Source organism: Scyliorhinus canicula, chromosome 9 (assembly GCF_902713615.1).
Source record: "Scyliorhinus canicula chromosome 9, sScyCan1.1, whole genome shotgun sequence".
Taxonomy (NCBI): domain Eukaryota; kingdom Metazoa; phylum Chordata; class Chondrichthyes; order Carcharhiniformes; family Scyliorhinidae; genus Scyliorhinus; species Scyliorhinus canicula.
Window position 1 is genome coordinate 54439325 of NC_052154.1, and position 24918 is coordinate 54464242.

General features: G+C 48.4%; 1 protein-coding gene across 1 annotated transcript in view; it reads right to left on the reverse strand.

The window, feature by feature from the left end:
* tox3 (TOX high mobility group box family member 3) overlaps nt 1–24918 on the reverse strand; it is a 143587-nt gene that overhangs the window by 25618 nt on the left and 93051 nt on the right. The window contains 2 exon segments of the mRNA XM_038806709.1: nt 3255–3506; nt 24644–24709. Coding sequence (XP_038662637.1) covers nt 3255–3506; nt 24644–24709 — 318 coding nt within the window.

Here is a 24918-nt window from a genome sequence, read left to right on the forward strand (position 1 = left end):
CTACAACAAAAGGTTGAAGTGGAGTTGAAATGCCTTGGATACCTGGGAATAAGTACTCCAGTACAATTTACAGAGTGTGGGTAGCACCAATTGTCCCAGTGTTAAAGCCAGAATGCACAGTAAGGATTTGTGGCAATTACAAGATGCCTGTAAACAGGGCTGTTAAAATAGATAGATATTCTATTCCTGGGATAGCTGATGTGAAATTTCAGGAGGCCTCAAGTGCACTAAATTGGATTTCAGTCATGTATACCAGCACCTTACTGGTACATGAAGAATCAAGGACATAAACCCACGCAAAGGTTTATTCCAATATCCAAGATTGCCCTTTGGTATTACATGTTCCTGCGCTATAATTCAGCACACGATGGAAAGCCTTTTACAGGGGACCCCGAAAGTTGTCATGTATCTGGATAATGCCTTCGTAACGTGGGTAACACTCAAAAGAGCCAGATTGGAAGAAGTCCTCAGGAGGCTCAAAGAAGCCAGTATACGCCTGAAGTGGGAGAAATGCACATTTCAAGCCAAAGAGGTCACATATCCAGGTTTCAAAGTCAATGCAAAAGGCTTACATTCACTCGAGTACAAAGTAAAAGGGGTGCCAGCACCAAGGAATGTGACCAAGTTGAAGTGCTTTTTAGGAATGGTCAATTATTGTGGCTGCTTTTTTACCCAACTTGCCCACAATTTTGGCACCTGCACCAACTCTTGAAGAAGCATCAACGATGGACGTAGGAAGATACCCAAAGAAAATCTTTGGATTGTGAAACAGGCTTTACAATCATTAGCCTTACTTGTTCACTTTAACCCAAACAAACCCATAATAGTCATTTGGGATGCATTGTCTTATGGCAGTGTTTTACAAACTTTTTTTTCCCAGGATCCACTTTTGCCAACCTTCGGGACCCACCATTTTGATTACCTTTAATGCGACAGGTGAGCCTGCTTTGTCTTCACGATCTCACTTGGTTTGTCATTCAATGTTACATTTCTGCTAAGGACTTCAGCTGATGATTTAAGTTAAGTTATCACTGAATCCTTTGAAAAAAATCAAGAGATTTGTCCTCAAACTCGCTATGCTTAGATTTCAAATACCTTTGAAGTTTTGAGGGCTTTAAACTGGAATTTGCCAGAACATTCTTGCATACAACACACATGGGCTTTGCATCCTGATTTGCTGGCACAATTAATAAAGCCATACCTCAAGAAATAATCTTTATACTGCTTTGTTCCCGATTTCAGTGTCTTCTTAATGGGTTGTTCATCAGAGGCCTTGGCGCTTGTACACAGCTGACACCAGCATGGCTTGGTCCTGCCGTGGATGCTCCTGAAAAGCTCTCTCCAGCAGATTCAATCGCGAGGTCCTGGCCTGCTTGTGTCTCCCTTATTACAAAATGATCTATCTTCAGTTCTTCACGGAGTCCTGTTGCTTGCTTGCTGGCAGCTACAAAATGGAGGAATCTCTTCTCCATGATTTTGAGCCCAAAGCACGGACTTTGGAGGCATGGGACATCAGTGTACATGCCGGGCGCATGACATGCTTTCTGCCCCTACTTCTGGTGCAAAGACTCCATCGTTTGTATTTAAAAGCCATTCGCAAACGTTTGGTGCTTCTCCCACTATCAGGAACACCGTGACCTATTGCTCCGCGACTTTCCTGACACCTGGCCTTGACTCACCTGCAGGTCGCGACCCTGTGTTTGAAAAACCATGCCTTAGGGCATAGGGGCGGTCCTTTCACATAAGTTGGAAGATGGTGTGGAGTGGCCTGTTGCCTTTGCTTCCAGAACTTTGTCCAATGCCAACAGGAGGTATTCACAGATAGATAGAGAGAGTTTGGCAGTAATTTATGTCATTACAAAATTCAACAATATGTTTCTAGCTGCCACTTCAGCATTGTCTCGGACCATAACCCGTTAGTTGGGCTGTTCTGTCAGAATAAACAAGTTCCACGGATTTCATCAGACAGAGTACAATGATGGGCATTTACTGTAAGCTGCATATTCCTTCGAGCAGATTGGCTGATTTCCTCATTTCCCCTCTGTATAACCCAGAAGTCATTGGGAATTTTTTGCCCATTTAACCCTGCCACTCTGCATCAATCCCACTAGTTTATCCCTGCTAAATTTCCTCCCTTTGCTATAATTTGCTACTGCATAACTTCAACTTAAATTGTAAGTCATTGTATGAAGTTACACATTAGACCTCTGTAATGACTTAACCTGTTTTAAAGCAAATCAAATGCTCATTAGCATTTAAAAGATTATGAAACAGCCAGGAGATTGATAAGGCCATTTATAATTCACCAGTCTGGATTAACTTTTTATAAAGTCAGTCAAATCTTTGATTAAAGAGTTTGGAGTAAATCAACTGCTGCATAGTCTACAGTCTATATCTCATAGGAAAAACATTTGTGTGGAAATTTTGAGTTACTTCTGTGTGTTCTTTTATTTTTTTCACCAATTTTCTTCCCTCTTCTTAAAGGCTTTGCTGGGTTACCGATATTCATATGTGACTGGTGATGGTGAGTGTCGGCAGTCAGGTTTGGCAGTAGGGTACAACAGGTTTGACCCTCACTTGGTGGGTGACCGCATTTGTAGAGTTCCACCAAGAGCTGCTGGATAGCAATCCATTGTGGGAATGCTCCCTAAACCAGAGGAGACGAAAGTCATTTCTAGCACCCCATGGCTGGACTGGGATCCATGATGTGGAGATGCTGGTGTTGGACTGGGGTGAGCACAGTAAGACGTCTTACAACACCAGGTTAAAGTCCAACAGGTTTGTTTCAAATCACTAACTTTCGGAGCACTGCTGGATCAGCAGAGATTGAGGTTTGAATCAGCGATCTAATGGAGCACAGCTAGATTAGATAAACTCACCAAGCCACTGGTAGAACCACAATCTGACTATTTCAATAAATGCAAATTTATTTTGTTCATGCAGTGTCACAATCATAGAAAAAACGAGGCAAGTTCTCCATTTTGTTTCTTCTTCAATCAGAAAGCCAGCATTAAAGGCTCTAATTTTATTAGCCACACATTAACATTCAAACCAAATGCTGTTTTGTTCAAAATAGATGCAAGTACTAATTTGTATGTCAATGAATTGAATATCTATTCAAAAAAGGTATCTTTTAGTATTGACTATGGATGTATTTTTGGTTCAAGAATTTATAATCAACATCACTCAAGGCGATGTCTAGTTCTTCCTAGGAATAAAAGGCTGCATATACCAGACAGTTAAGTTCCACCTACCACAGACAAACCATTGCTGAGGAGTCCACCATCTTGGTCCATAATACTTCTGGATATGGTGATGGAAGGTAGTTCCAGGCTTTGTGGGGGGAAATGGGGTGTGAATTCATTCCCTTGTGAGGGCAATGGATCATTAAGGCCTTGAAAAGCTGACACCACATCTGTTAGTCCCATCGTCGGGTCTGTTTCTGGTGGTGGGGTAATGGGTGGAATCTCAAACTCCTCGTCCCCAAGGCTTGGAGTGTGGAATGTCTGAAGAGAGAACAGATCGGACACAATCAGCGTGCAATAGTCAGTAAACATAAAGCCTCAAGGCACAAAGAGCATTCCTTCCTACAACAGAACATAACCTTATTACACACACCCGCACCGGCACCCTGAATTAGTAAAAATTCTCCAAAATCATTGAACATCAGAAAATGCATCAAAATGCACTTGTCTGCAGGGAGACTTAACACAGTGAAGAACAAAACCTCTTTTATGATATAATGGTTGCTCTTCAGTTGGCAAGTGATCTGTTTGGACAAATAAAATAAGCATGATTCCTTATCTGCAGCTTTAAATATCTGTTAAGTGACACTATTTAACAAAATCTTAGGTTAGCAAAACTTTTGATAGTACAAGTGTGAGGACAGTAATGTTTAATTATGGTGTGAATTAGCTAGACTATTATTATCTGTGCTCAGTGGTCCTTTGTAGATTAATTCAGCATATACCACTGATCCTGGGCAGGAGGTTTACAAAACAGCACTGTAAAAATTCATTGTTTATACATTCTGGTGATGGGTGACCCACATTCCACCTGCACTGATTAGCAATGCTGATACATGATTGCAGCTGCTCCTTACGCAATCAAATGTAACAGCTCTGTTGTCACATCGTATGCTTACTAGACCTGGGTACTCGAGTTCACAACTGCTGAAAATTGCTTGTTATTCACAAAGCGCCCGAGAAAACAATGGTGTCATTGCTTCAGACAAAGACATAACAATGCACATGGGATGGGGACGGGAGGCATTACGACAGAGATTTGTATGTAATAAAACAACAGTAGGTAGGGATTGCAGACTAAACAGGTTAGTCTACGAGAAAGAAGGGGGCAGGGATACATCAGAGACTTGAGTCTAAGATGGGGAGCACTGTAGTGGTGAAGAAAAAATACAAAAACAGGCAGAGTGAAACCATGGAGGATTCTGCACACAAGGGTGTGAATTATAAATTTGAGACATTGTAAAAGCAAGAGCCAATACAGGTCAGCAAGAAAGCGGATGATGGGTGAGTGGGTTGTGGTGTGAAATAAGGGGCACGATTCAACAAACTCAAATTAAAGTCTCAACTCCTGCAGCGCTGCGAAACACCCCGCTATTCAATGGCACTTAGCTGTCTTTTTTGGCCTTGGGGAGGAACTCATTGTCGAGGCCACTTTAAATAATTTCCTGCAGTGGCGAACTCAAGTGCCGGAAGACTACTTGTGAATTGGGGTGCTATTTCCCCAATGTATCAACTGCACTCCAACCACAGCCTCAGGACCCCCAACTTTACCCAACTCACCTCATTCGGTGTCCTCGAGTCCATCACTCCACCTCTTCTGGGCAAGCATATCTCCCGGGCCCGACCCCTGGGCTACCTGGCAACTGGGCACTGCCAGTCTGGCACACTAGCCATGCCCCTGCCAGCCTGGCACTGCCAAAATGCACAGTTGCCAAGGGGAATACCAGGCTACCACCATGCCCCCCCCCCCCCACAAGGTCCCATCATGACTGATTAATGACTTTATGAACCAGTACCAAACTGGCATCCGGTTGAGGCCTCGCAGGAGAAGCTGGTGAATCCCAGGTGAGTTGGGCGAGCGCTTATTTCAATGAGCCTAATGTCATGCCTGGATCTCACCCAGCGAAAGCAAGATCCAGCTTGTGACGCGCTGCGAGATTCCATTGAATCTTGAGAAGCGTTTCGCGCATTGTGAATCTCTAATATGAAGGCCTCTCGCGAGATTCAAGGGCCTCGTCCCAATACTAAGTTGGGCGCGACGAGGCAGCTGAATCATGCCCAAAGTATCAGTGAGGGTTCTAATTTGCGATTAAACATATTCTTGGCCGTTTCATCACATGACTTCCCCGATGTTTCAGCTATTCATCGGCCAACACATCCATGCTTGTGACGCACTGCCTTTCTACGCCAATTGAGAAGCAAAAAAAGTATTACCCAACTGGATGATGCCTAACTGTCAGCTGCCAATCAGCCTATTTTTGTTTTAACCATTGCAATATTTTTTATATCTGGTGAAGAGAAATGGTCAATGTAAACAACAAATAAAAATAATTTTTAACGCACCAATAATTTTTCTTTAGTTTGTGCACAGCTGTGTTCTGGAGATTGATGCTCAATTACAGGAAATGCCAGGTCAATCCTAGAGGATTGGCAAACGTAGAATCCCTGCAGTGCAGAAGGAGGCCACTCAGCTCATCAAACCTGCACCAACTCCTTGAAAGAGCACCCTAACTTGCAAACCCACCCTAAGGGGCAAATGATCATGGCCAATCTACTTAATCTGCACATCTTTGGACTGTGTGAGGAAAGCCGAGCACCTGGAGGAAACCCACATAGACACGAGGAGAACGTGCAAACACCACTCAGACAGTCATCTGAGATCGGAATCGATCCTGGTCCCTGCCGCTGTGAGTCATCAGTGCTAACCACTGTGCCATCCAAACAGAGGTTTAGTTGAAATAAAGTTTGAGATCTTTAAAGTGGTTACTGGAAAACCAGCTTGCACAGCAGTAAATTAGTAACATCTTCACAGGAACAGTGGGCGAAATTCTCCCATCGGGAGACTAAGTGCCGACGGCGGAGTGAAAACCGGAGTGTTTCACTGCGGCGTCGGAGGCCGCTCCACACCCCCTATTATCCCACCCCCAGGGGGCGAGGAGAGGCGCCGCGTCAATTACGCGCACCGGGCCTTGGCACCGCGTGAAAGTGGCGCCGTGTAAATTACGCGGCCGGCGTCGCGGATATGACGTCACCCGTGCAGGTTGGCCGGCGCCAACCCGTGCATGCGTGGTTGCCGTCCTCCCCGCGGGTGCCCCGCAAGACATGGTAGATTGATCTTGCGGGGCGGCGGAGGAAAAGAGTGCGTCCTTTAGAGACGCTGGCCCGCCGATCGGTGGGCACCGATCGCGGGCCAGACCCCTACTGAGCGCCCCCCTGGTGCTCGATCCTCCCTGCCCCCTCCCCCCACAGGCCGCACACGCAGCGTTCGTGCGCTGTTCACGCTGGCAGCGACCAGGTGCGGTTGGCACCGGCGTGAACCCGTCGGATTGGGCAGGCCGCTTGGCCCATCCGGGCCACAGAATCACCGCTCGCCTGCTACAAACGGCGAGCAGCGATTCTCCGAGCCGGCCTGTCGTGAAACGCGGCACGCCGTTTTGGGTGGGGGGGGGGGGGGTGAGAGAATCACGTGCGGATGCCAGGGCGGCGTGGCGGGAATCGCCCGGCACTCCTGCGATTGTCCCACCCACTGTGGGGGTCGGAGAATTGCGCCCAGTGTCTTTGTACATAATCCGTGCTCAGAATCCAATTATATTCACCGCTAGCTGTTTTCTGTGCACCTCTTATAATAACATTGGACAATTCATGGTTAATTAAAAATCTTATCTCCTGCAAACATAATCACCGCTCAAATTGTTAATGATAATATGAAATTAATAACTGCTTAAAAATGTCAAAAATTCAGTGACTGGAAAAGAAAGCTCTGCATGCACGCAGAAACTGTCAGCCGTCATTATTTCTCCAAAATCAAAAATGATAAGGTGCCAGACTGATAGTTTCTATGAGAACACACTACAAATATCAGTCCAGTGTAGCTTCTATTAGTGTCACTTCAGATAAAAATAACTGCTTGATTTGTTTAAATCTGCATTTGAAAACATTTGCTTGTGATTAAAGTTTAATTGCTCTAAATTAATAATGTAGACACAAGAGCATGCACCCTAGACATTCAATTCTGATGACTGTATAGAAACAGTGCAGATGTGTCTTGTTGGTACAGGAGCGACAATTATTATTTTGCCAAGCATTAACATATTGCAAATGTATTCTGTGTTAAAATGAACCATAATATATTTGATTTAAGATCTGGAACCCAGAATGGGCCTCCAATCAATATTAACCTGTCATTGAAACCATTTACTGCGTTTTATAGATATTAAAACGAACTGAGTGGTTGAATAGGATTTTACATAAATAAGCCATTTGAATGTCATTCTGGATTAAAGTAAAATACTATTAACGAGTTGACATTTCTTTCAAATTATATGCGGACTAACTGTAGAGGAACATGTCCAGAATGCCAATGCTATTCTAAATATGAAATGGCGGCAGCTCAACAAGGTGTGCAGACAGGGGAACATCGATGAATTGATTGTGCAGGAAACAATGGAGAGTGATTACAAGGCAGTAATCTTAACATGGACTTTGGATAATGTCATTAACTGCAGACATGAAGCTCGCATGGGTATTAGCCATCAAATGATAATATGGTCCTATGTGTTGTGAACTATATGGAGTGGATCTATGCAGTTTAAGTGTCTAACAGGGCTGTCGGTGCTGACACTGATAATCAATGTACTTTATGTGATGGTGTGCAGTAAGGTTTATGCTTGACTTCTTATGTTAAATTTACACGTTTACCGAGAGATAGTCTACATCCGATCATCAGAAAATGTATAGCCAGGATATATTCTAATTATTAAGTAGGTAATAATGAATAACAACGCATTGGACTATCAGAGGTCATTCAACCTTCATGATTGCTTTGGAGCTTGTCAAAGAAGAACATGAATATCTCAATTTTTGCACATCTTCAAGTGCGTCACCACCAGTCCACCCTCTACCCTGTTCATGGAGCTTTTATTAAAAATGACAACTGCTTTAGAACTAGAATATTCAAACCTTTAGTAAGAGGGCAAAATGCTTTCCATACAGTTTTAAACTTAGAATGTCATTTGTCCCACAAGTGGAAGAATTTTTATGCAGAGGCGGGGGGGGGGGGGGGGGGGGGGGGGGGGGCAGTGCGAAACATGTTCGCAACAATGTGGCATACAGATGTTGAGACTGACCTGAACAATGCCTGGAGTTGCCTCTGGATTTTGGGATGGAGACTGCCTGAAACCCTGGAACAACACAGCAGTGCGTTGAGGGAGCTTCCAGATCAGGTGTCCTTAAGGGAGTCCATCTAGCCTTGGAATGTTCCTGGAGAGCCACCATCATTCTCAGGGGATGCATCGCCCAGCCTCAGAGTCCTCCCAGAGATCCATCTTTATTTTCAGGTGGTCCACCTTCTTCCTTCAATGGTGGTCAATGGTGTTGGGTGCCTTTTAAGTATGGTGGAGGACTACACGCCATCCAGGCCTGCTCCACTATTAAATATAGTCATGATGTGGAGATACCGGTGTTGGACTGGGGTGAGCACAGTAAGAAGTCTTACAACACCAAGTTAAAGTCCAACAGGTGTGTTTTACATCAATAGTTTTCAGAGCACAGCTCCTTCATCAGGTGAATGTTCTGAGAGTGGGAGCCGAGAGTGAGAGCGGGAGCGCAGAGCGAGAGCGGGAGCGCAGAGCGGGAGCGCGGAGAGCAGGAGCGAGAGCGCAGAGCGGGAGTGCGGAGCGAGAGCGGGAGCGCGGAGCGAGAGCGGGAGCGCGGAGCGAGAGCGCGGAGCGAGAGCGGGAGCGCGGAGCGAGAGCGGGAGCGCGGAGCGAGAGCGGGAGCGCGGAGCGAGAGCGGGAGCGCGGAGCGAGAGCGGGAGCGGGAGCGCGGAGCGAGAGCGCGGAGCGAGAGCGGGAGCGCGGAGCGATAGCGGGAGCGCGGAGCGAGAGCGGGAGCGCGGAGCGAGAGCGGGAGCGCGGAGCGGGAGCGCGGAGCGAGAGCGGGAGCGCGGAGCGAGAGCGGGAGCGCGGAGCGAGAGCGGGAGCGCAGAGCGAGAGCGGGAGCGCAGAGCGAGAGCGGGAGCGCAGAGCGAGAGCGGGAGCGCAGAGCGAGAGCGGGAGCCGAGAGGGAGAGCGGGAGCTGAGAGCGAGAGCGGGAGCGCAGAGCGAGAGCGGGAGCGCAGAGCGAGAGCGGGAGCGCAGAGCGAGAGCGGGAGCGCAGAGCACGGAGCGAGAGCGGGAGCGCAGAGCGAGAGCGGGAGCGCAGAGCGAGAGCGGGAGCGCAGAGCGAGAGCGGGAGCGCAGAGCGAGAGCGGGAGCGCAGAGCGAGAGCGCAGAGCGAGAGCGCAGAGCGAGAGCGGGAGCGCAGAGCGAGAGCGGGAGCGCAGAGCGAGAGCGGGAGCGCAGAGCGAGAGCGCAGAGCGAGAGCGCAGAGCGAGAGCGGGAGCGCAGAGCGAGAGCGGGAGCCGAGAGGGAGAGCGGGAGCAGAGAGGGAGAGCGGGTGCGCAGAGCGAGAGCGCAGAGCGAGAGCGGGTGCGCAGAGCGAGAGCGGGAGCCGAGAGGGAGAGCGGGAGCGCAGAGCGAGAGCGGGAGCCGAGAGGGAGAGCGGGAGCCGAGAGGGAGAGCGGGAGCCGAGAGGGAGAGCGGGAGCCGAGAGGGAGAGCGGGAGCCGAGAGGGAGAGCGGGAGCCGAGAGGGAGAGCGGGAGCCGAGAGGGAGAGCGGGAGCCGAGAGGGAGAGCGGGAGCCGAGAGGGAGAGCGGGAGCCGAGAGGGAGAGCGGGAGCCGAGAGGGAGAGCGGGAGCGCAGAGCGAGAGCGGGAGCGCAGAGCGAGAGCGCAGAGCGAGAGCGGGAGCGCAGAGCGAGAGCGGGAGCGCAGAGCGCGGAGCGAGAGCGGGAGCGCAGAGCGAGAGCGGGAGCGCAGAGCGAGAGCGGGAGCGCAGAGCGCGGAGCGAGAGCGGGAGCGCAGAGCGAGAGCGGGAGCGCAGAGCGAGAGCGAGAGCGGGAGCGCAGAGCGAGAGCGGGAGCGCAGAGCGAGAGCGAGAGCGGGAGCGTGGAGCGAGAGCGGGAGCGCAGAGCGAGAGCGGGAGCGCAGAGCGAGAGCGGGAGCGCAGAGCGAGAGCGGGAGCGCAGAGCGAGAGCGGGAGCGCAGAGCGAGAGCGGGAGCGCAGAGCGAGAGCGGGAGCCGAGAGGGAGAGCGGGAGCCGAGAGGGAGAGCGGGAGCCGAGAGGGAGAGCGGGAGCCGAGAGGGAGAGCGGGAGCCGAGAGGGAGAGCGGGAGCCGAGAGGGAGAGCGGGAGCCGAGAGGGAGAGCGGGAGCCGAGAGGGAGAGCGGGAGCCGAGAGGGAGAGCGGGAGCCGAGAGGGAGAGCGGGAGCCGAGAGGGAGAGCGGGAGCGCAGAGCGAGAGCGGGAGCGCAGAGCGAGAGCGGGAGCGCAGAGCGAGAGCGGGAGCGCAGAGCGAGAGCGGGAGCGCAGAGCGCGGAGCGAGAGCGGGAGCGCGGAGCGAGAGCGGGAGCGCAGAGCGAGAGCGCAGAGCGCGGAGCGAGAGCGGGAGCGCAGAGCGAGAGCGGGAGCGCAGAGCGAGAGCGAGAGCGGGAGCGCAGAGCGAGAGCGGGAGCGCAGAGCGCGAGCGAGAGCGGGAGCGCAGAGCGAGAGCGGGAGCGTGGAGCGAGAGCGGGAGCGCAGAGCGAGAGCGGGAGCGCAGAGCGAGAGCGGGAGCGCAGAGCGAGAGCGGGAGCGCAGAGCGAGAGCGGGAGCGCAGAGCGAGAGCGGGAGCGCAGAGCGAGAGCGGGAGCCGAGAGGGAGAGCGGGAGCCGAGAGGGAGAGCGGGAGCCGAGAGGGAGAGCGGGAGCCGAGAGGGAGAGCGGGAGCCGAGAGGGAGAGCGGGAGCCGAGAGGGAGAGCGGGAGCCGAGAGGGAGAGCGGGAGCCGAGAGGGAGAGCGGGAGCCGAGAGGGAGAGCGGGAGCCGAGAGGGAGAGCGGGAGCCGAGAGGGAGAGCGGGAGCCGAGAGGGAGAGCGGGAGCCGAGAGGGAGAGCGGGAGCCGAGAGGGAGAGCGGGAGCGGAGGAGAGCGGGAGCGGAGATGGAGAGCGGGAGCGGAGAGGTTCACCTCTGGGCAGCGGGCAGGGTGGAAAAAATATTCCAGGAGTAACATCACAGGAAAACAGTAAGAAGTCTTACAACACCAGGTGAAAGTCCAACAGGCTTGTTACAAATCACTAGCTTTCGGAGCACTGGACTTTAACCTGGTGTTGTAAGACTTCTTACTGTTCGCACCCTAGTCCAACGCCGGCATCTCCACATCATCACAAGAAAACAGTAAGTTCATTGGCTGGTTGGTAACTGCTAATTTGCATTCCCTACTCTAAAAGAACGAGAGAGGCGGGAGATCAGAGACAGCACGACAGAAACCGGGAGATCAGACAGAGCACGAGAGGGACCGGGAGATCAGACAGATCACGAGAGGGGCCGGGAGATCAGACAGATCACGAGAGGGGCCGGGAGATCAGTGAGAGCGCGAGAGGGGCCGGGAGATCAGACAGAGCGCGAGAGGGGCCGGGAGATCAGACAGAGCGCGAGAGGGGCCAGGAGATCAGACAGAGCGCGAGAGGGGCCGGGAGATCAGACAGAGCGCGAGAGGGGCCGGGAGATCAGACAGAGCGCGAGAGGGGCCGGGAGATCAGACAGAGCGCGAGAGGGGCCGGGAGATCAGACAGAGCGCGAGAGGGACCGGGAGATCAGACAGAGCGCGAGAGGGGCCGGGAGATCAGACAGAGCGCGAGAGGGGCCGGGAGATCAGACAGAGCGCGAGAGGGGCCGGGAGATCAGACAGAGCGCGAGAGGGGCCGGGAGATCAGACAGAGCGCGAGAGGGGCCGGGAGATCAGACAGAGCGCGAGAGGGACCGGGAGATCAGACAGAGCGCGAGAGGGGCCGGGAGATCAGACAGAGCGCGAGAGGGACCGGGAGATCAGACAGACCGCGAGAGGGGCCGGGAGATCAGACAGAGCGCGAGAGGGACCGGGAGATCAGACAGAGCGCGAGAGGGGCCGGGAGATCAGACAGATCGCGAGAGGGGCCGGGAGATCAGACAGAGCGCGAGAGGGGCCGGGAGATCAGACAGAGCGCGAGAGGGGCCGGGAGATCAGACAGAGCGCGAGAGGGGCCGGGAGATCAGACAGAGCGCGAGAGGGAGTGGGAGATCAGACAGAGCGCGAGAGGGGCCGGGAGATCAGACAGAGCGCGAGAGGGGCCGGGAGATCAGACAGATCACGAGAGGGGCCGGGAGATCAGACAGAGCGCGAGAGGGACCGGGAGATCAGACAGAGCGCGAGAGGGACCGGGAGATCAGACAGAGCGCGAGAGGGACCGGGAGATCAGACAGAGCGCGAGAGGAACCGGGAGATCAGACAGAGCGCGAGAGGGGCCGGGAGATCAGACAGATCACGAGAGGGGCCGGGAGATCAGACAGAGCGCGAGAGGGGCCGGGAGATCAGACAGAGCGCGAGAGGGGCCGGGAGATCAGTGAGAGCGCGAGAGGGGCCGGGAGATCAGACAGAGCGCGAGAGGGGCCGGGAGATCAGACAGAGCGCGAGAGGGGCCGGGAGATCAGACAGAGCACGAGAGGGGCCGGGAGATCAGACAGAGCGCGAGAGGGGCCGGGAGATCAGACAGAGCGCGAGAGGGAGCGGGAGATCAGACAGAGCGCGAGAGGGGCCGGGAGATCAGACAGAGCGCGAGAGGGGCCGGGAGATCAGACAGAGCGCGAGAGGTGCCGGGAGATCAGACAGATCACGAGAGGGGCCGGGAGATCAGACAGAGCGCGAGAGGGACCGGGAGATCAGACAGAGCGCGAGAGGGACCGGGAGATCAGACAGAGCGCGAGAGGGACCGGGAGATCAGACAGAGCGCGAGAGGAACCGGGAGATCAGACAGAGCGCGAGAGGGGCCGGGAGATCAGACAGATCACGAGAGGGGCCGGGAGATCAGACAGAGCGCGAGAGGGGCCGGGAGATCAGACAGAGCGCGAGAGGGGCCGGGAGATCAGTGAGAGCGCGAGAGGGGCCGGGAGATCAGACAGAGCGCGAGAGGGGCCGGGAGATCAGACAGAGCGCGAGAGGGGCCGGGAGATCAGACAGAGCACGAGAGGGGCCGGGAGATCAGACAGAGCGCGAGAGGGGCCGGGAGATCAGACAGAGCGCGAGAGGGGCCGTGAGATCAGACAGAGCGCGAGAGGGGCCGGGAGATCAGACAGAGCAAGAGAGGGGCCGGGAGATCAGACAGAGCGCGAGAGGGGCCGGGGAATCAGACAGAGCGCGAGGGGGGCCGGGAGATCAGACAGAGCGCGAGAGGGACCGGGAGATCAGACAGAGCGCGAGAGGGGCCGGAGATCAGACAGAGCGCGAGAGGGGCCGGGAGATCAGACAGAGCGCGAGAGGGACCGGGAGATCAGACAGAGCGCGAGAGGGACCGGGAGATCAGACAGAGCGCGAGAGGGGCCGGGAGATCAGATAGAGCGCGAGAGGGGCCGGGAGATCAGACAGAGCGCGAGAGGGACCGGGAGATCAGACAGAGCGCGAGAGGGGCCGGGAGATCAGACAGAGCGCGAGAGGGGCCGGGAGATCAGACAGAGCGCGAGAGGGACCGGGAGATCAGACAGAGCGCGAGAGGGACCGGGAGATCAGACAGAGCGCGAGAGGGACCGGGAGATCAGACAGAGCGCGAGAGGGGCCGGGAGATCAGACAGAGCGCGAGAGGGACCGGGAGATCAGACAGAGCGCGAGAGGGGCCGGGAGATCAGACAGAGCGCGAGAGGGGCCGGGAGATCAGACAGAGCGCGAGAGGGGCCGGGAGATCAGACAGAGCGCGAGAGGGGCCGGGAGATCAGACAGAGCGCGAGAGGGGCCGGGAGATCAGACAGAGCGCGAGAGGGACCGGGAGATCAGACAGAGCGCGAGAGGGGCCGGGAGATCAGACAGAGCGCGAGAGGGGCCGGGAGATCAGACAGAACGCGAGAGGAACCGGGAGATCAGACAGAGCGCGAGAGGGGCCGGGAGATCAGACAGAGCGCGAGAGGACTAAGGAGATCACAAAGGTTGCAAGAGAGAGGTCACAGCTGGTGCTGTTCAGTACTGATCCACACAAACATACACCTGGCTAAATAGTACTCGAAAGAGGCCCCTGGGTGGTCAGGGACAGTGCAATGCCCCCTCGAATGTGGGTCGATTGGCACTGCACCCTGACACTGTAAAGGTGCCCATGTGTCACCTCAATGTCAGCAGGAACACTGCCAGCTTGCATCCCCAAGGGTCAGGGCCTGTGGGTGGCCATGCCCATGAAAGGAGTTTTATGAGGGGAGGGGTTAGCCCCATTTGTGTGAAAAGTGACATTGCCCATGGGTGACAGGATGTGGGGGACCCACAAGATCACTTAGAGTTCGGGGCACCTTTCAAAATGGTGGCCCGATCTCTGAATTCTGCTCTCCAGTGATGAAAAGTATTCTAAGGGTGTGACCTATAGGCCACACTGTGCTCAAAAAGCAGCTTGCCATGGCACAACCTGCCCAGTAAGTAACAGGAGACGCGATGTGAAGCCTACCCATTGTGGGCAGGATCACTTTTTGACAAATCTGCATATTACAGCAGGACAGCTAGTCTCACTGTAATATGCAGTTCCCGGAGGTAAGCAAGGTGTTGGGATCTATCCCCTTTGCCTTGGAGACCTCGGGTGAGCATAGTGCAGTACTAGTCTCCACAAATGGAGTCTAGACGGCAAGGCGCTTGTGGAGCCCCCCTGATTACCTTCTGGGCAGAGTGGCACCATGGCACTGGCACCCTGGCAGTGCTACCTGGGTGCCAGCCCAGGTGATACCGACAGCTGACAGAATCAAATTTACATTCCTCACGCAGCAGGGGTGCACTGCACAGGTGTGTGGGCGTGTGAGGAAAACCTCGGGACCCCCTTACAGCGTGTTGGGGCTTGAATGGGGGGGGATTCAGCAGTCACATCAGGAGCGTGAAAGATCAGGACGCCATTTAAAATCTCTAGTTGCACTGAGGAGTCCCGGCAAGCGGAGCTCCTCAATGCAAAAAACGGGGCTGAGTGTGGCCTGAGGTACACGCTCCCCGCTGAGGCCCTGTATCTAACCGGATGGCCATTAAATAGCGGGGTGTTTCTTAGCACTGAGAGCACTGGGAAACGTGGCTGAATGCGATCGCTATGAGACTGTTCCCATTTGGTTAGGTCAAGCCCCAAGCATGGGCTAAAACAGCGAGAAACTCACCAGGGCCCAAAGCATGACTCAGTGTCATTAGATAGCAGTGGGGAATGTGCCGACAGAGCTGGCGAGAAACTCCCAGTTAAACTCGCCACAAATGACACTTAGAAAACTTTCATTTCGACCATGCCCATCATCGTGAACAATTTTCAAGGGGTCCATGCTACTTCTGACCACCCTCATTTTCCTAATATAATTCTAAAAATGTTCTGCTGATTTTGATTGCCCTTGCAAGTTCCTTTTCACACTCCTCCGATTGTAACAGTGCAAATTTGAGTGGAAAATTGCCAACATATCGGGGGTGATTTCGAGCAGAAAATCCCACGAGAAACATAATTGTTGCCAGAGTGATTGCATTTCCTGATATTTCCCGCTCCTCGCCAGGAACTTCACAAGGTGCACGATTCTTTGAACAGCTTTACATGTATTTTAATAATATCAGCGCGCTCCACCCCCCGACCCCCACATCATGTGATCTCACCTCACTATATATTCACACACAAGTTTGGCAAAATGGGAAGTAGTCAAAGTGATCCATCTGGGAGTTGAGCTAAGTATAGCCCCCGGGGGAGTGGGGAGGGTAGAGGGACATGTCTGTTCCTGGCACTGCCCACTTGCACAGGTTGGCACTGTCAGACAACCGGATCGCAAACCAGAAACAAAAATAACTCTTGAATCCCACCTCCACAGCCAAAATCTGGCTGGGGAGGTCCAGAGGCTAAATATCTGACAAAGCTGAGAATGCCAAGTCTCTAATCCGATTCCAGCTGTGAATAAGCACAGGGAGATGGGACAGACAGAAACAGTGTCCTCACCAAAACATGCCCCTGACATCAAATGGGTCTGGGCTGAGCTGGGATTTGTGGACGAGGGAGGGGATGGAATTCCCATAATGAGAATTCGGTGGCTCATGATTGTCTTGTTTTCTTTTGCATATTTAGAAGCAAAATGGCACACATCAATCATTTTGGTTTGAGTTCATCTTTCTTTCCATAATTTAAGAGCAACCAACTCTCTATTTGTTTAAAGAGCAACATATACTCCTTCGCATTCATTAGATAAATCCACGGACACAGAATGTACAGACTACAAAACGAAATGAATTAAGGCTTGTTCAGTGTGACCTTATACATGACATGTACAATACACTGAATTCTGTTTCAACCAGGAAGTTGTACAATTTTTCAAAAGATTTAATGGTAAGTAGTAAATGATTAACTGACTGGAAAAGCAAAGATTCTTTCTTGATGAAAAAATGTTTTATTTATTTTACTATTTCTAAAATTAATGTTTAATGGCAATTAATGTATGCAGTGGGATTTTTTTAATCTTTAAACAAATGCAAAATAGTTCAATAAATCAAATATAAAACAACATTTTTTGCCAACCTTAACAAAGTATCAATTGCGATTTCATTGATCTGTTTAACAGAGGATTGCTGAAGACATCAGGCACGATCGAACAGCCTCGTCACGCCCGACTTGGTGACGCGACGAGGTTGTTAAATCTCGCGAGATTCGCGAAACGCAATCTCTCCAGAGATCAAAATCGCCCATGTTTTTGTTCCCTTTTCAACTTAAACCATTTGAGCAGTTACTGTCAATCATAGTGATCATCGCTTTTTGCTCTTATTACTACATTGGATTGGTTAGAAACTATAATGCAAACCGAGACCTTCATCCAACCTTTTTTATTTGATTAAAAGCATTTATTAATTGTTTTCTTCCATTGGAACCCCAAATAGTTCTTGGGCATTACAGCAAAAATGTTGACCCATTATTTTTCTTTGGTTAATTTTCCAACCAGTTTATTTTCCCCCTTCACTGCTCTCTCCTGAACTTGTTGACTCTTCGCTGGGATATGGTCAAAGCATTTCACCCAAATAGGAGGAATTGTTGGACAATGAACAGGAGAGGAAATCCCAAATTATTTTTTACTTACCGAACCTCAGGTGAGGAATTTTACGGCCCAAGTGCTGTGCCAGACGGCATTAGCTGACTCGGCAATTCCGTAGAAACATCCCAAGTCACCAAAGAATCCTTACTGTTGTTTGGTCAATATTTTCTGTTTATATTTAAAAACTAATTTGCAAATTGTGTATATAGCAGGGTTCCTCTGTACCTTAATTATAAAATCAATTTAATCTCTTCCCTGTTTTGCTATATTTGTTAGATACAAGTTATTACCCAGTGGAGTTCACATAGAACTGGAGTCCATTGGCAATGTTATTTTAGGAATAGTTGCACAATCAGTGATGGTGGCTTTTTACTGTTATTACTGCATTGGATTGGTTAGAGACTAAAGTGTAAACCTCTCAGACATTCACCAAACTCTTTTTATTTGAGTAAAAGCATGTAGTAATTCTTTTTGTTCCTATTAGAACCTCAATATCATTCTTGAGCAATACAGCAAAAATGATGAACCATCGTTGCACGTAGTTGAATGAGAGATAACAGGGCAGAAATTTTGCTGGCCCTTCCAAAGGTACTGAAGTGAGAGAGGATGGGACATCTGCTTGCTCCTCTCTCCAACACTGGGAATGGGACCATCAGAATATTTAGGAGGTGTGCTGGCAACTGCAGTGGTGCAACAAGACTTTCTGCTTTGTTATGAAAGCATCCAGAACAGCACCCTGCCATTTTGAGAAGGAATACAACCAGACTCAAATGGTATCAAAGACAATTGACTACAAATTGTTTATCGTTCCACAGGGCAAACATGGAACCGCCAATGTTAAGATAATACAACCACTATAGTGCAGAAGGTGGCCATTCAGCCCATTGAGTCTGCACTGATCCTCTGAAAGAGCCCCACCCTATCCCCATAAACTCAGTCACCCCACCTAACCTTTTAGACACTGAAGGGCAATTTAGCATTGGCAATCCACCTAATCTGCACATTTTTGGATTGTGGGAGGAAACAGGAGCACCCAGAGGAAAACCCACCCAGACACGGGGAGAATGTACAAACTCCACACAGACAGTGATCCAATGCTGGAATTGAACCTGGGTCCCTGGTGCTGCGAGGCAGCAGTGCTAATGACTGTGCCACTATGCTGCCCATGGGAAGCCTTGGACACAAATTGGCTGAGGATAATAGAGCATCTCTCTCAAAGGTTCCAGAATCCAAATGACAAAAAAGTGATTATGTTCAAATTTGACATGCTTGGAAACACAACGAGACAACCATCAAATTCAGAGATTCTGTCGGACTGCAAAGACTGTAAAGACTGAACCAACAGCAGAATAAATGCAGAAGAGGAGAAACAATCCATTGGTTCCGAAATTGCTACTGGGGCTTTTGGCTTGGCTTGGCTTGGCATGACAGGCATAGTAAAACATGTCCTACATTTGCATTCCTGGATGATCGTCTCAAGGGTGCAGCAGGATGAGAGAGTTAAACTTTAGAATGAAAAATAAGTTCTTGAAAGACTTCTCAAGAGGTCCGCACATCCATCCTTGCTACGGACAAACACAAGTATAGTACAAAAGGAGAGGGAGAATGAATATAGCAATAGGGGACCATTCCACATCATGTTACACTGAACACCTTCCATACATATATTCTTGCATTATTTAAAGCAAATGCAAAATAATGTAACAATTAATTTTAACTCCAAAATAAGAATAAATTTGCAGAGAACACAGGAACAGGGTGTAAATAATGCAACTCCTCACACATGTTCTGCTTTCAAATACAAATCATTGCTGGTGTGTACCTCACCTCAATTTGATCCATGTTCTTTGACACCCAGTCCTAATAAAAATGTCTCAAAATGTTGAAAATTTTAATTTTCACAGCTTTGGGAGAAGAGACTCCATACTTCCACTCCATTTGTTGTTAAAAAAATACGTCTTGCTTTCACACCTGAAATGGTCTCGTTTTCATTTATAGATTGTGACCCTGTTGTTCCAGATTCTCCATTCACTGGAAATAACTTCCCTGTATCGACTCTGTCAAATCATTTTAAACAACTCAATTAGATCACCCATGAACCTTCTGAAGTCAATGAAAAGCAATCAGAGTTTGAGCAGGGCCCTGACTGTACATAGAAGTCCAGATGGATTGTAGCCAAGGTTTTACACAACCAAAACATAACTTCCTTGAGACAAAGGTCAACATTTCATTAAGCTCTTGGATTTGTATTGTACCTGTGAACTAGTTTTTAGTGATTTGTGTACCTGGAAACATGAATACCATTTCAAGCGGGTTGAACTGTTAGGAAAACAAAGGTAGTTTTAAGGGATTTATATTGTATTGGTAAACATTAGGTATAGTTTTAAGTGGGTTTAGTTTAATGTTTCTGTGCCTGAAAGGGTAAAATCTATAGTTAGGTTCTTGCTGGACAAAGGTGTTTGTGTGTGAGGGTTGGTTAAGTTCCAAGTGTATTTCTATTGTGCTTAGAGAGGGCTACAAAGTGAAGAATAAATAAAAGGCAGGAGAATGTGGGTGTACTTAGAATCTGGAGGCCCTAGCAATGGAAAAAAGCTTTTTTAAGTTTAAGTTTTAGTTTTAGCTGGATATATTGCAGTTGGAGACAGGGCACTGGAGAGTGAACTTCTCCCAACTCTGCAAGGAAAAGCTGGACAGCACAAGAGAGTTGCAAAGACGCAGGCCGCCTAAGGAAAAGGTTACAGTCTAGATAACCAGGGAATTGGGACAGAAAGAATGTTTAAGTCAGCTGAAGTTAAAAGTCCATATTTAACAGAAAAATGCAACAATGAAATGAAAAAATGAAATGAAAATCGCTTATTGTCACAAGTAGGTTTCAAATGAAGTTACTGTGAAAAGCCCTTAGTCGCCACATTCCGCCGCATGTTCGGGGAAGCTGGTCTGGAACTAAACAAAGACTAAACAAAACATTTAGAGTTAAAGAGACAATTGTAGTAACCAGATTTAAAGTGGGACAGCAAATTTCATAAGTAAATTAAATGTTTGATGCCATTTCAATATGTTCTGGGAATTGAAATTTAAAGCAATTATGAACAGTTTGTACAACTGTCAAGACAAAGAAATCCTAAAGGGGTTGGTGTAAAATTCTGGACTGGATTCACTGTTAAAAGTGGAACAGAAGCTTTATTTAAAAGTGCAATTTGGAAAGTTTGGTTTCTGGATTTTGGAATGCAATCTGCTAAAGGAAAGCATTATTGTGAGTGAGGATGGTAAAATGTGTTTTTTGAGAGAGGAGTTTGGACTCATGTAACAATTATCAGGTGGATCCTGAGGAGAAATCAACAGATTCTAACTTGGGTTCAGTGTGCAGTTTGTGCATTTGACCACAGCCAATCTGTGTGCTTAAAAGAGACTTTCTGTGTCAATGAGACCATTGTAGCTTAAGCTGTATATTGTAACCCATGTTAAGCTGAATATCTATGTGTATTTTAATCTAAGGGTGAGGGGGGGGGGGGGGGATGAAGGAACATTGTATAATATCAAACTTTTCATGTTTAATAAATGCTTTTTCCTTGTTGTTGAAACTAATTAGTGGTCTTGTGATAGTTTCTCCACAATTAATTTTTTATAAAGTTAAAGTTTTTTTAATAAATTTAGATGACCAAATTATTTTATTCTCTCCAATTAAGGGGTAATTTAGCTTGGTCAATTTGCCTACCCTGCACAACTTCTGGGTTGTGCTGCCTTCTCAATTAAATCATTGCAGCATGCAGCCCACTGCAAAATGTGCTATTGAGTGACTGCTATATCTCAGCAGGATGACCAAGGACATACAAGATTAACACCACTTAAAACTAGCTCATGCTACTTAAAGCCAGCCTGAGAGAATGGACATTTTCGTGCAACAGGCCCTGGATGGAAGCAGCTTGCGAAGAGCATCTGACTTGCAAGAGGAGTGAGTAACTGACAAGAGGAGAGGTTTTCTATTGTTGCACTGGAGGTCTGTGTGCAGGAATTGGAAAGGCGAAGAGTTAGTCTTTATTTGCAGGGGATCAGTGATGGACATCACTAAGGCAATGGGTCAAGATAACCAATGTCGTCCCCAGGATCTGGATGCTGTGCGGCAATGCCTGATATTGTGTCCGTATACATACCAAGAAAAGATCGACAGGCTGGGACTCTTTTCTCTTGAAAAAAGAATGCTAACTGGAAAATTATATTTGGCCTCTGATAATAGGCCTTATTAGGCCTTTAAAAACCCTAAGTTGGCTACTCTCCCATTTGGGCCGGATGCTGCTAGCAAACCGGCACACGGATGTCAGTGTGAGTTTCCACACCTGCCCGCCTTTGTACTTGACGCCATCGAGGCTAGAAAATGTTGCTCTAGGACTGGAATCATCTAGTTGGGCAGTAACAAATGCATAGATGAGGGATTCAGCACCCAATGAGTTGTCATTACAGAGAAGTCATTATTGATCGAAACTAATTTAACAGCACCAATGAACAGGGACATTAAAAGGTGCAAAATAAAGCCGTGAAGTATTTTCAATAATGCTTCAATCATATAAAAATAATTCACAAATGAGAATGTACTTGCAGCATTCAAATCTTATGAACAGAAGGTAATAAGAAACATTGGAGGGGGAGTAACCAGAGGGATACGTTTGATAACTTTTCACTTGCTTAACTTGCTCAAAACAAGTTGATTTTTACTACAGACCAATGAAGTGTCAGTCATTGAGCCTCTTTAAATTATCAATAGCTGAAACTGCAAGTACTTGAAACCTCTTTATCCTGTGTCAATAAACATTGTGAAATGAACAGAAGAGAACAGAGAGCCAGAGCTGTGATTTAAGCACTGTTTTCCCTGGGGCTCGGCTGTTTCAGTACTCAGATAGATGTCTCAGCCAAAAATGCATAACCAATTTATCAATTAAGGTTTTAAAAAATATATTTTTCATATATCTTATTTCATTATAGGATTCATTCGTTCTATCCAGTGTGTGGGTGGGTGAATGGGCCAGGAGAGGGCACTGAGGGCCATAGAGGTGTGGGTGGGGGACATACTTTACCATGGGTACATGAAAAGCCATGGGGATGCGGGCAGGATACGAGCTGGAATGGGGCTGTGGACATGTGAGAAATGAAGGCCAGAGGGTCAAAGTTTTTTCATTATAACTTTGGAAAAGCTGATGCCGAACGTTTAAACAGCTTGCCCTGGCACCTGACAGCCTCTGAGTTGGCTGGCTTGAATATAGGCCACCCCCCCCCCCCCCCCCCATACTGAAAATCCCATATTTCAGGTGTGCCACATTGCTGCGAGGATAGATTGCTGGGAGGAATTGTTTGAGGGGTTTTGGATTTAGTTGTTTGATTTCTCACAGAAACAGGCATCCTGTTGAAACCAGAGAGATACTCCAAAACAAAGAGAGAAATAATCTGGCAGCAGCTGTAGACCAGTAACAGAAAGCTATCACAGACCCAAGGTGTTTGCTTTGGAGTCACTAAACAAGAAAGAAGTGAAGCCCATGCTTAAGCTAGAGAGTTCACAATTGTGAAGTAGCAGTGGAACAAAAAAAAATAAAATTTGCATAGCTCGGAGAACAACAAGAACACGCAGGGGAATCAAAGTGAATGTCTGAAAGCTGTGGCACACCTTGGTTTGGTCCCAGAAGTGAAGAATTCCCAAAACATGTAATGTACAGGGAAAATCTTGGGTAAAAAAATATAAATAGAACATAGAGTATGCTGTTTATATTTCTGGATGTAAAGTGTGCTTTTACAAAATATAGTGTTCACTTAATAGTACTTGCATTTTTTTAAAGTTTCATATTTAGTATGTTAATTCTTTGGGATGTAATTCTTTCAGTTAATAACTGAAATTTATTTTTAAAAGTTACTGATCTCCACGGAGATCATTATAGTATATTCTTCATCACAGTATATTCTTCGTTCAGGAAGGAGCCCACTACTTGTACACAATATCCTAGGTATAGTCTCAGCAATGCCCTGTACAGCTGCAGCAAGTCTTGCTACTGCGATACTTTATCCACCTTGAAAGAAAATCCAGTATTCCATTTGCCTTCTGAATTATTTGATGTACATGTCTGTTAACCTTTCCTGATTCTTGTCCAAGGACACACACATCATCTGTACCACAACACTCTGCAGTCTCTCTCTATTTAAATAATATTCTGTGTTTCTATTCTTCCTGCCAAAGTGGGCAAGTTCACATTTTCCTACATTATACTCTTGCCCATCACTCAACTGATCTGTATCCCTTTCCAAATTCTTTGGATCTTCCTCATCTTTATTTCTGAACGGAACCCAACCTGTTTTCTATTCAAAAGCCTGATTTGAAACCCTTGTGTAACCCACTGTTTATCAATTAACTAAGTGGAGTAAGAATTATTCGAAGCATGTACTACACAGCACTTACTGCAACTGTCACTACGACAACAACAAGGACTTTGGGTTTAATTAAATATTCCTTATGACAGATTATAGCATTTTTATCTAATGCTCAATTCTCATTTTGCTGAAGGCAAAATCCCAGAACAATATTAATTATAATGCTGTGAGACAGTATATAAACACAAACTCAGCTAATTATATGAAGGAAAATGGTGCAGCTACTCTGGATATACCACTTCAAGCTAGTTTAGTTTAATGGGTTACATCTGAATGCAAAGACGACCAGGCACTAAAGCTAGTGTACAAGAGAACCACATGTCATTATGGCATAGGCGGCACACTAAAGACACAATCACACCCCAGGATGTAGAACACTGGGCCAGAAGAAGACAAAGGTCAGCCAGCGTGAATGCTCAGCTCTAGATTGATGGCCAGTCCTTGTTAGCCGATAGATCGCTCCTGATCATCCTTTCTCCTTATTCGGTTGAACATAGGAAAAGTTAAATTTTTTGTGACAGTTTCCAACAGGCCCCTAAAAGGACCACTGGTTTGATTGCTTTAGGCCCGAGATAGCCAACTAAAACAAGCATGGTGCATGGTAAGGTCGCTTACGATCTAATAGGAGACAGGGACATGAAACCAGCTGTGTGCCCTGGACGAGTGCAGGAAATGTGCCCAATGCTGATTTCAGACACGCATACTGTCCAAGAGCAGATTGAGTATGCACACACCGCATGTCAAGTTGGATCATTTCACGTCCACTTTTCACCGGTAAAATGGTCCCCGTGTGTTCCAATTTCTTGGCCTGTAATTTAAACGCTGCAAATTGCAAGCCAGTGGATATTAAGACAGATAATACAACAGAGAATAATAAAATGTACTTACCTCATTACTTGTCGCAAAAGCATGACTTGGGTCTGCCATATTCATGTAGTTATTGTTCCCTGCAAACTAGAATAAAAAGACAAATAAATTTGGTTCAGAGTTATTCCTTAAACTACTGGTTGACTCAGAAAAGCTGATGGAGCAAGAGGTTCCTTCCTATGTTTAACGATAATCACTATTTTACATTTTTGATTTAAATCTGAATCACAAAACACTGATTTTATTTAAGAGTCATTCAAAATGTTTACAATTGCTGGTGATTAGAAATGGATGAT